The 12284-nt window shown below is 33.5% G+C and overlaps 2 protein-coding genes across 4 annotated transcripts; both read right to left on the reverse strand.

The window, feature by feature from the left end:
- Positions 1–415: 415 nt before the first annotated feature.
- On the reverse strand, positions 416–5046 carry LOC11432489 (uncharacterized). Its single transcript, XM_003617481.4, has 3 exons — positions 4474–5046; positions 3126–3254; positions 416–2388 (listed from the first exon to the last, which is right to left on the reverse strand). The coding sequence occupies exons 1-3, from the start codon at positions 4843–4845 to the stop codon at positions 829–831; spliced, it is 2061 nt and encodes a 686-aa protein (XP_003617529.1). The 5' UTR covers positions 4846–5046; the 3' UTR covers positions 416–828.
- Positions 5047–6618: 1572 nt separating this feature from the next.
- Positions 6619–10320, reverse strand: LOC11436633 (TMV resistance protein N). Of its 3 annotated transcripts, XM_024783459.2 has the most exons (4): positions 9643–10316; positions 8642–9145; positions 8317–8425; positions 6619–8149 (listed from the first exon to the last, which is right to left on the reverse strand). In XM_024783459.2, exons 1-3 carry the CDS (start codon positions 10143–10145, stop codon positions 8362–8364), a joined length of 1071 nt encoding a protein of 356 aa, XP_024639227.1. In that variant the 5' UTR covers positions 10146–10316; the 3' UTR covers positions 6619–8149; positions 8317–8361. The 3 variants fall into 3 exon arrangements, with proteins under 3 accessions (XP_024639227.1, XP_024639228.1, XP_003617531.1); XM_024783460.2 differs by lacking the exon at positions 6619–8149 and having other exon boundaries at positions 8166–8436; positions 9643–10320; XM_003617483.4 differs by lacking the exon at positions 6619–8149 and having other exon boundaries at positions 8166–8425; positions 9643–10315.
- Positions 10321–12284: the final 1964 nt, after the last annotated feature.

The following is a 12284-nucleotide window of genomic DNA, read 5'->3' on the forward strand; positions in this document are numbered from 1 at the left end:
TATTCATCGTTAAAACAAATCATATTCGCATCATTAACTTGTTGATCTAGTAGGTGATTAGTCTGAGTTTAATAATGATACATTGTAGGGATGAAAACGGATCACACAATAACTAAGGACTCGATCTTTAATTTAAAAAAGTAGACCATACTTAAGTTAGACTGAAATTATAACTATGGAGAGTGGATTTTCGGGTTCTCAAAGTCTAGTGGAGTTGCTTCCAATATTGTGGTCGAATTACTTGTTGTTTGTTCTTAATGTTATTTAAATCTACATTTGGAGAAAGGTTGTACGACCGTGAAGAATCATAGGACTTATAGTGTCGTAGATCATTCTCATAGAGAAGAGAGAGCATTCGTTTCTATGCCAGGACCACATCACCCTTATAAATCTTCTACAACAAAATCCTAAGCAATGACAGAAAATCAAAATCTAGAATGCTATCATCTATATTTTATGACAATTTGTTTTTACTTAACATTTGCCCTATGACTAGAATTGATACGATACAGCACGAGCTACATGCTTCTCATGATTTATCTCAAGACCCTATGCAATGTAGTAAGACCAGTTACAACATATTACAAAGTAAATCCTTCCCCAACATATTCCATTGTTTGAGTTATATTATATTTATGGCATATGGGAAGGAAAATATAATGCTTAAAGGGGTATGTGCAATCCATTTATGGCTTCTCATAATCTGAGCAATTTTTTTTTCTTTTTTACATAAGCAGCACATTAGTATCTTCTTCACAATCTAAAATGAACTGCTTCCCTTAAGTCATTGCAGAAGGAGAATCCGTGCAATGGCTCTATTGCTCAAATCTAAATCTTCTGTTTAAGAACATGACGCAACTGAACCTTCTGGCTCTCCATTCTGGCCTCCAAAAGTTTAGCTTTCAAGCTATGCTTCTGTGCACCACGAGGAATGCATCCTTTCATACCCCGTTGTTTATGTGGACTTGTGGACTCAGAAGGACTAAACTGGTATTGAATGTCATTAGGGCTCAGCCCCCCTTTATCTGATCCTTGGTCAGGAGACATGATGCTCCCGTTGGATAACCTTCCATTTGAAAGCTTCCCATTCATTCCCTCCACAGAGATTATCTTGTAATTATCTTCATTGGTTGGGCATGACCTCCAAAGTCTCGTAATGGATGATGCCTTTTTTGATTGCTTAGTTGGTATAGAGCACACTTCATTAATTTCAGTTATTGGTGTCTCCTCGCCTGCATTTTCTTCCCATTCAAGTACACTTCTCCGGGAAATATTACTCTCTCGATGGTTCCTGTTCAAAGATTGGACACACTCTTCAGGAGAATAACTCGAGCCTTGATCCTCAGCTTGGCTCACAGTCTCCCATCCACTTTCATCACCCTCTATATCACCATTGTCATCCATATATACATCGGAATGCCTCGGAATGCCATCCTTATACATTACATTTGCTTCAGGACTCACTGTGTGAATCTTGGAGGCATGACTAGGAGGACTGTGAGAAACACACTGTTCAATCTCCCTCTCATTGTGCTCACCAAAATTTAACTCTTCAAAAATGGCATAGATATCATCCGACTTGGGGGGTTCGTATGAAAATTCCTTAACATCTTCAATGTTCATTGCAGCTGCAGCTTGTTTAAGTAAATGTGCTTCTTTCCTCTCCGTTGTGTTTAGATCCGCATTTTTTGACTTGAGAAAAGTTTCTAAATCTGCAACAAGTTTATTCATCTGTGAATACTTCTCGTCAAGAGCAACTTTTGCATCTATCAACTTCATTTGAACACGTTCTTCACGCCATACTTCAGCCATCTGTAACATCTTTCTCTCCTCTTCCAGTTCTTCCCTAAGTTTCATAGATTCCCTCTTCAATGCTTCAACCTCAGCCTTGTCTTCTCCAATTTCCTTGGCAAGCTCATCACACACTTCCTCAACCAGTTCTCTTCCCTTCCTCTCCTTATCATAATCCTGCATGTAGCGCTTTGCTGATAGTTTCACATCTGCCAACTCATTTACCAACCTCGAATTGATAATTTCAATCCTCTGGCGACTTTTCCTTTCTCGATTCAACTCTGTTTTAATGTCATCAATGTACACACGGATTTTCTCATGCTCTCTGCTTCGCCATTGGGCCTTTTCCTCACCAACTTTCTTCAGAAAATGATCAAATTTCTTTTTGGAGGAGTGGTGTTCAGTCTCAAGCTCCTGAATGCGTGCACGTGCCTGCTCTAGTTCAGCTTCAAGAGCAGATACAACAGATACAGTATTTACCTTTTGGTTAAGAAGTTTCGCATATATATGTTGTGCCACATCTGCTGTTTTTAGACATACAGGATCCCACTTTGTTGCACCCTCCATTTCAGTATTGAGCAACTGGAAAGGTTTGAGCTGAAGAACATGGTACACAGAAATTAAAACCTACTTGTTTATTCCTTCACTTTAAAGCTTAAACCCTTAGCTGAGCTAAAAAATTTAAATGCTATTTTCAACAAGTGGATGTGCGTGAATGAAAAATAACAAGTGTTTTGTCCAAGTCAGAGTACACAAATATCTACATACATAGCATGGATCTATGCAACAATCATTATTATCTGGTAACTACCAAGGCAAGCCCCATGACCCAACTCATCTATTGTTTTATTTATTATAAAAAACATAGGTAAATGAGTACACAATTAAAAAATTAAAAAATATACAATGTGATATAAATCAACAATTGAAATCATGTTTTAAACATATAGGTTCTTCTGGCTTGAATAACATTGCTATTTATTTATTTATTTCAAAGTTCAATTAAGCCACCCTCTGGGAGGTGGGGGGTGCTGGCCACATATATTATTAAATATTTCCACTACTAAATCACAAACATGTTGGCCATGACTATAGTATGTTGATATCTACAGCCTCACTTTATAAAACCATACCCCCTTGCAGTAAGATGAATAAATCATGAAAATATGTAAATTGCATAAGTAACCAGGTAACAACAACAAAGAAAACCATGCAGTACAGGATATAATCTTAACTTGGGTCATTTACATGTATAAGACCTAAATTCAATAATCCTTGATCATGAGAATGTAACACTTGTATTGGTTTGATTGAAGTAATAAGATGAACCATACCTCACAGTTGTGTCCACTCTTTGTCCCAAAGACAGAACGGGGACTTTGAGACTGATTCTTCAGATCAGGATCATGAGTCATGCAATTTGGACGACCAAGGAATGGGAGGCCTACATGGCCACTTCCATTCTGCAGACAAGTGACATCAGTAACATGCTAAAACTAAACTACAAGCCTATCAATTTGATAACGGAAACCAACTACCAATATCTGAAAATGAAGAGAATGGCATATGAAAGCTAATAAATGTTCAATTCCCTAATTCAACTGGATATCACAAATACCTAATAACTGAATATCGTACATCAAAAAAACATAAATCACCAAATCCAAATAAAGTCGCAACTTATTTATAAACAAGCATAAAAAAATGTGGCTTCACAATACCAGCAAACCTACAGATCACCATGTTTGTTTAAAACTCTGCCAAACATGACCCAACAATAAATTTAGTCTGGGCATATGCTGTCTGATCAACAAGTACAGTATACGATAAAATAATGTCACTTATCTATCTACACAGACAAACCCCACTCAACTCATTTCTACAATTATTACAAAGAATAATTTTAACTATACCAGGTTGCACGTAGAGAACTTCATCATTCATGAGTAAACCAACAAAAGCAAATATTCAGGTTTAAGGCTAGTTTGAATAAACAGCTTATTTGCAGCTTACAGCAAAAGGGCTTATGTATAAGATATTTCTATAGCAAATAATAAAATAAAGTTAAATTATTTTGGTTTAAGCTATAAGCTGTTTTCATCAGTTCTCTCAAACAGTCTCACACAACTTATTGCAGTATATAAGCTCATATATGTCAATCCAAAAATGCCCTAAGGACCTCTTTGGATTGGCTTATTTTTGAGCTTATGAAAAATAGCTTATGCAAATAAATAAGCTATTATGTTTATTCATAAGTTCTCACTAACGAAAAATTATATCTTCATAAGCTGTTTCTTCATAAACTACCTTGACAAGCTTATGAATAATGCATAAAAGCTTATTCCTTTGCATAAGCTCGAAAATAAGCCAATCGAAACGGGCCCTAATCTAAAACTTAACTCTAAACGCTCAATCTGAATTCCGTGCAATGATGATAAGGGAATCAAGGGTAAGATAGAATCTCAAAATCCACACTTCAAAATCAAGCAACAACGAAAGATTAAACTTCAACAATAAGCTAAGCTATTTTATCCCAAATGGAGGGACCTACAAATCACAATACAATAGTATCAAATAGCATCAAAAAATCAAATTTTGGAATCAGAAATAAGGGATCTCAAAAAAAGATAACATTTTTATTTCATTTTTTTTCAAAAAAAACCAAAAAGGTTTAAACTTTACCTGAAACCCAGACCATTTCTGACTACCACCAACAACCACTTCCGGCTGCTGCAACCTCCACAACCCCGCAGCAAGTCTCCGTGCCGAAAAACCCAATTCCGTCTGCTTCTTAACATTCCTACCTGTTCTCCGACTTAACTTCACCGGCGACGACGGTTTTTCTTTCTCTTCAATTGAATCATTGATTTTATCATGGATCTTCCATTTCAACAAAGGGGTTTCTGGTCTACTCCGTTTACCATTACTAGAAGATTTGAATTTCTTGAAGCGAGTAGTTGTTTTTGGGGTTTTGGGTTTAGGGCGAAGTTGAAGATCTGAGTCGTATGAAGTAATGCTGAGTGGTGGGTAGTGGAATTTTCCGGTATGTTTCATTGTTTCCGGCGAGTGAAAGCCATTAAGATGATGAATAGTGAAAGTGATAGATAAAGATAGAATCTGTGTGACGGAGTTCGTGAAGTGGTGGAGAACGAAACACGAGAAAAAGTACAGTGCAGAGAGTGTTTTTTATTTTGAGGAAGAAAACGACGATGAGAGTGAAATCATACAGATACTTCCACGAGGAGTGTATTATGACAATCTTTCTCATTAATAAAGCTCATAAATTATAATATTTCAAAATTTATAAATATATTCTACTAAAAGAAACTTATTTAAAGTTATTTATTAATATCATAAAAGAATGATTTTTTTTTTTGTCTCCATAAAATTTTTAAATTTCAAGTTTTAATCCTTATAAAAAATTTCGTCAACTTTTTGTCCTTCAACAATTTTCTACCATCATTTATGATCCATGTTTTTAAATCAAATCATTTGTATACTTCACATTTTTTAATGAATGTTTATAGAGATGTTTATAATAATAAAACCATCTCTTCTAAAAAAAATGAGATACAAATTTTTGAAGGATTTTACTTAACTTCGAGGACCAAAAATTGATGAAAATCTGTATAGAGACTAAAAACACATTTAATTTCAATCAAAATTGATATAGGTTTTCTTAATAGTATTTAATAGAATAATAAAATTAAGTACAATATATTTATACGTAGATTAATATAATACTGTAACAAAATAAAGTTCAATGTATTTTTTTTACTAAAAAATTCAATACATTTACATGTGAATTAATATAATACAAATTATTTTTTTGATGTATCTACATGTATGTTATAAGGATTTTTCTAACATGTGCAAATTTGCACATGTTAAGGATACTAAAAGAAGCAACTTTTTATTGAAAATCACACTTGTTATAAAAAAGAATATATATTTAATGTAAAATACACAAGTTCCAATATAAACTTACTACTTTAGTATCCTTAACATGTGCAAATTTGCACATGTTAGAAAAATCCATGTTATAATTCTGATTTCTTCGCTTATAAGAAACATACACAATTTAAACTTTTAATTGTATTCCAACCACACTTTAAACTTCGAGCATAGCAATTTTTTGTGTGAATTATAGATACAACAAAACAGTAGAGTTGATGGTCTAACCGATGAACCGTTACCATAGTAAACATAAAGAGGTTGATCAGATTGAAGATCAAAATGAACACACCAATGAGTTTAGTGATGTTGTGAAGCACAATGAAGACAATGAGAGTGATGATGAAGACACCAAGGTTGATGCTAAGCTCAAGAAACATAAAAGACGAAAACAGAGAAAGAAATATAGAAACCTACGAAGGATAACTTTAACTTTGTTGTGAGTTACGGTTAGACATTAAAATAGTTTTGGAAGGGACAAATGTGGTAAAAACAGAGATTTAAAATCTGACTGTTTCACCCGAATAGAAGTCGCTTTATACAAGTTATATCTTAATACTTGTATTGACCTTGATTAAGTATAAGAATGGTGTAACACTTATTATGGAACCGTTATAACCTCGACCGAACCACGCTTAGCATCTTTGTGTGAATGATAAATACAACGAATTAGTAGACTCGATGGTCTAAATCAATCTTTAATAAAATGTTAAATTTTGCATAGATGCGATTAAACCGGGTAAACATAACTTGTAAAACAATAGAGTCGATGGTCTCTCTCTCTCTCTCTCTCTCTCTCTCTCTCTCTCTCTCTCTCTCTCTCTCTCTCTCTCTCTCTCTCTCTCTCTCTCTCTCTCTCTCTCTCTCTCTCTCTCTCTCTCTCTCTCTCTCTCTCTCTCTCTCTCTCCTGTTTCAAATCTTCAATTTTAGGGTTTTTGGATTTGGGAATTTCAACCCAATTGTAAATACTCAAAATCTCCCCTGTTTCAAATCTTCAATTTTAGGGTTTTTGGATTTGGGAATTTCAACCCAATTGTAAATACTCAAAATCTCCCCTGTTTCAAATCTTCAATTTTAGGGTTTTTGGATTTGGGAATTTTTTTAGATAACATTTATTTTTTTTTTCTCTAACTATTGGCTTTTTTTTTTCTCTAACTATTGGCTTTTTTTTGTCTTTTTCAGACCACCGAGCACAGATGAAGTTGTTATTGGTCCTAGTTTTTCTTGGGTTACTATCCAGTGTTGGCATATCAACAACCCTCGTTGATATACCAACATTCGATGGAAGTTATCTGGAGTGCATCACCTTGAAAGGTGTTGCATTCCAAGCCCATGGTGGGATTAATATGGGCAATTCAAAATCTAAATATGGAATAGATAATAGTGTCGGTGCTTTAGTTTTGAAAGATCCCATTTCAAGTCAAAATTTAAGGACATTCAAAACTGAATTCAGTTTCATGTCCACAAAGCCTGGTTCAGGTCTTGCTCTCTTTCTGTCTCCTTTTTCCGATGCTGGAGTACCTGGAATTATTTTTGGATTACCTTATAAATACATGGCAATTGTATTTGATACCCGTTTGTCCTCTCCCAAAGCTAATAGTCGTTTGCACGGTGTTAAAGTGTTGCTTGATGAAGACATAACTCCGATTTCTGAGACATAAGGTGACACTTTAAACAGTGAAATCTTGTACACGGTGTGGATAGTTTTTTTTGAAGGAAAAATTTCAATTTTCTTGAGTGATAGCAAATTACGGCCAATTGAGCCAATTTTGGAGTGCAATTCAGCTGCTATTGGAGCATTTATTGAAAAATTCAAAAATTTCTACATAGGATTCTCCGCAAGTCAAGAGAATTATAAAATTTACAATTGGAAATTCGAAACATCTGATTTGAATAATCATTACCGTGAAGTTCACATCCCAGCCTTGGAGGATTTTTCGCAAGTTTTATTTGGAGTATTAGGGATTTTGTTGATGATTGCTATATTTTTGGGTGTCATTTGCATATATGCAAGAAATAGAACTATCAATGATTTGGAAGAAGATGCTGAACCAAGTTATGGTTCAGTGGATGTGCCACCAACATCCTTCATCGAACTAATGAAGAATGAACCACCAGAGCAGGGAGAGGTAGTGACTTTGTCTGAATTTTTTGTTTTTCCTATTGTTAGCTCATATTTGTGTCAATTTGATTTTTTTAATTGGACAGGTGTTGGGACTGCCACTGCCAATGGAAGATATGTGGAGGAAGGACGTGCCACCAACATCCTACATCGAACTAATGAAGAATGTGCCACCAGAGCAGGGAGAGGTAGTGACTTTGTCTGAATTTTTTGTTTTTCCCGTTGTTAGCTCATATTTGAGTCAATTTGATGTTTTCAATTGGACAGGTGTTGGGACTGCCACTGCCAATGGAAGATATGTGGAAGAAGAAAGGGGATGATTTTAGGCACTGATTTCAGTTGCATAGTTACAAATATAATCTACTGGCAAGAGAAAGTAAACATCCAAATTCAACCACTTACAAACCACATATATACAGAAATAACCAGCAAAGAGATGGAATTCTGACCCTAAGATTCCTTCTTGTTGTCATTTGTTCAAGGACTAATTGGTATCACATGTGATTTTCAGCTTCATTGGCCCTTTCCACGATCTTCTTTATGAATTCATATTCGTGCCTACAAAAACACTACAACTTTTACTTCATTCTATGAATCAAATTTATTTCATAACTTGATCTTTAATAAAATAAGATTCTGAATCAAAATAAACAAAAACTGAACTTCAACACATAATACCTTTAATTTGTCCATGACAATAATAGTTTCTCATTAGAAGGATTAGAAAATACTAATACAAACTAAAAGTAATTTATAGTATTTACTAGTACGTACTCATTTTCTTTGATATGGTCTGCTTTCAATAAGGCAACTTCTGACAAAGCTGATCTCCATTTTTGCACATTCTCAGATTCCTTTCCAAATCTATCCTCATGTGCTGCCATGGCTTTACCATAACTACTTTTTTTATAGCTTAAATCTGACTGTTCTATTTTGTAAAATAGTGGCCAAACCAATTTATTATTGGTCTTCTTGCACTCCATAATCTTCACAAGTTCATCAAGACACCATGTCGAATATCCATAATTTTCGGACAAAACAACAATTGAGAGCCTTGATTTTTCAATTGCTTTTAAAAGAGTTTGTGAAATTTGGTTTCCACCCTCCAATCCCTCATCATCCATGAAGATCTTGAATCCCTCTAGACGCAAAGCATGATAGAGGAATCCCGTAAAGGAGTAGCGAGTATCTTCCCCGCAAAAACTTAGAAAAACATCGTAGCGGGGTAGCGATTGTACTGTTAACTCCACAATCTTTTGGATGAGTTCATATTCGAATCTATGAATGCAAAAATCCTTTTAATTAAGAGCACATTGACAAACATAAACAAAGTCTTATGCAAGAGTTCTAAAGCCTAACAAACAATAATACTAGTTCTATTGATACGGTGGAGACATATGTAAAAATCACTCAAACGTATCACTCCTCAGAAGTACAACCACACGGTCCTTTTTCTTCTTTCGGTTGAGACCCTATGTATGTTTGACAAAAAAACAATATATATATGAGTAGAAATTTAAGATGTGAATATTTCTTTTCCCTTATATTTGTTTAATTTATTTTTACATCATCATCGATCAAATCATAGTCTCAACCAAGAGGACGGGGAGAACCGTGAGCTTCTACTTTTAGAAGGCAGTGGCTTATCTTTGTAAAGTATCTTTTAGAAGATTAGTTTACCATTGACCACCTATCAAAGTGATCCACATAAAATTTACCAAAAATAAACACCAACTCAGCTAGCCTTCTATAGAATAGAATAGAATTGTACATACTTAATTCCATAATTCCATCCAGCAATAGAGGTGACTTGAGACAAAGCTTGCTGCCATTCCCACATCCTGCGAGGGTAGTCTTTAAACCTTTCTCGGAACTTCAATATGGCTTTGCTGCTACTACCATACTTACATCTCTGAAGCTTTACATCCGAGGAATGTACTTCGTAAAAGATTGGCCAAACAAGCTGGTTTTTCATCTTCATACACTGAAGGATGATCACAAGTTCGTTGAGGCAACGTGTGGAGGTTGCATAGTTTTTTGAGAGAACGACGATTGAAATCCTTGATTCCTGAATTGCCTTGAGAATAGAAGGTGAAAGTTGAAGTTCCTCATCATCATTTTGAATTTGATCATGTGGGAAGAAGGTCTTGATTTTCTTGTTGCGTAAAGCATGATAGAGATTACCTGCGAAGGTACAATAAGTATCTTCCCCTCTAAAACTTAGAAAAACATCGTACTTGTAGCTGCTGCCATCAACCTCTTCATTCATCATGGCCATGACCAAAGGATTAGATTACGGCTTCTCTTTAATTTTTCAATTACCGAAAGGCTCTAATGAACACAAACATGTTATCTTGTTAGTAGAGAATCCACGCGGTTTGCTGTTGACTCCTCTTTAATCCTTCGATACTTTTACTAGTAGTATAATTTTAAACAAAATAGCATGAATTATTTTAAGGGAAACATTAATGAGTGTTTTTGAGAGAGCACTCTCTAAGGCCTTAAATAGTAAATTTTTGTGAAAATTAAAACTATATATTCAATATATTGAAATTTATAATATTTAACTTTTTGAAATAATATTTCTAAATTTAATATCATTAAAGACCGTCATGGAGTCACTCACCGATATTTTAAGGGTTTTGTTAACGAGTGTCTTAAGAATTCTTGATAAAAAAATTATTCTTTAAAAAGTTAAAAACTCCAATTTCCAATGCATTGATTTCATAAACTTTGACAAAAACTTACTCTTTAAAGTTATTAAACAAAGCCCTAAAGACGCTTGTTAACATTTTTTAATTAGACAAACCCTTTTCTTAATTAGAATAACAATTCCAATTAGCAATAAAAAAAAAGCTGCAAGTTGTGAGAGATCTAGAATTGCGGGTCACTTTCATTTGGGAAATAAAAAACTATAACTATTGATTCAATAAGTGTATTGGATTGAGATTTTTTTTATGGGGGTTTGAACCTCGGATATTGCATATATTATGTATTGCCAACAGAGTTAAGTTCACGAGGACTATTGGATTGAGATTTTAAAAAACTATTTCGACAAACAAAATCCTGAAGATAGATTATAAAACTATTTTAAAAGATTTTGTGAGATAATATTCGTTTTTTTGGATTTTAACCGACTTTTTATGACTTTTTACGATCAGGTTTTGAACACATGATTTAAATGAATTTATAAGGAGTAAATAGTCAATTTCCTTCCTGAAATTGTAAGTTTCATCAATTACCCCCCTGAAATTAACAAAACTTCAATTACTCCCCTGAAATTTCACAACGTTAGTCAATTTACCCCCTCCGTCAAATTTTTCTGTTAGTGAACATGACGTTTTGCAAATACCCCCTGAAAACTTAAAAATTTATATTATTTTTTTCTTAAAAACAAATAATTAATAGTTAAATATTAAAACTAACTATTAATTTTAGAATTTGGAAAAACTACATGCATATATACATCAAAATAGGCTCCAAAATACTTTATGAGATGTAGGTTTTTAAGATTTCAACATACTTTATGAGATTTTAAGATTTGAAAGGATTGTATGAATTTTTAAGAAAAGTTCAAAATGACCCGGTGGATGAAAAAGGTTATAAATTTATCAAATGAAATTGATTAATAATAATTATAATTTACTCAAAATAATAATAACAATAATAATATTAATGCCTTAAAAAATAATGGTCACTTACAGGAAAAAAAAATAATGGTCACTTAACAGCAAAAAACAACAACCAAATAACAAAACGGAGCACAACAACCAAAAATGACTTGAAAAAGACTTGTTTTTTTGGCAAGAACAATATTATTTTTTTACTGGATCGTGAAAAACAACGTCAAGAAGCAACTTCCATCGAAAAAATCAACGAGAAGCAACAATATGATAAGTTAAAATGTACTGTGAACGAGGAATAATATCATTTTCTTTTGTTAAAGAAAAAAAAATATCAAAGAGAGAGGTTTATGAGAATAATAACAAAGGGTATGAGTGTGTGTGTGGTACGAGACAAGAAATGTTAGGAGTATGTTAAAAAGATTATGAAAGTCTCAAAAAGTTTCAAGGTTTTTCATGAGATTGTTGAATGAACATGTTATGTGTATTTTCAACTAAAAAGTCTCGCAAAATCTATTACACAAAAGAATTTATTAAAACTTATATACTTTTGAATACCAAGAGACATTTATAAGTTTGGAAAAATCTTATTTGAATACTACTGAATTCTGTTGCCCTTAAAAACAATCTTGATTGTCTTGATTGAATACCACAATATTTATTTATATTCTATAAAATTCTTTCCTTCAAAAAAAATCTATAAAACTCTTGATTGAATGTCACTAAGATTTATTTGTATTCTTATTGGACTTACATAACTTTAACCCATTTTTACTTCACGTAAATTTCGAAGT

Source organism: Medicago truncatula, chromosome 5 (genome assembly GCF_003473485.1).
Source record: "Medicago truncatula cultivar Jemalong A17 chromosome 5, MtrunA17r5.0-ANR, whole genome shotgun sequence".
Lineage (NCBI taxonomy): Eukaryota > Viridiplantae > Streptophyta > Magnoliopsida > Fabales > Fabaceae > Medicago > Medicago truncatula.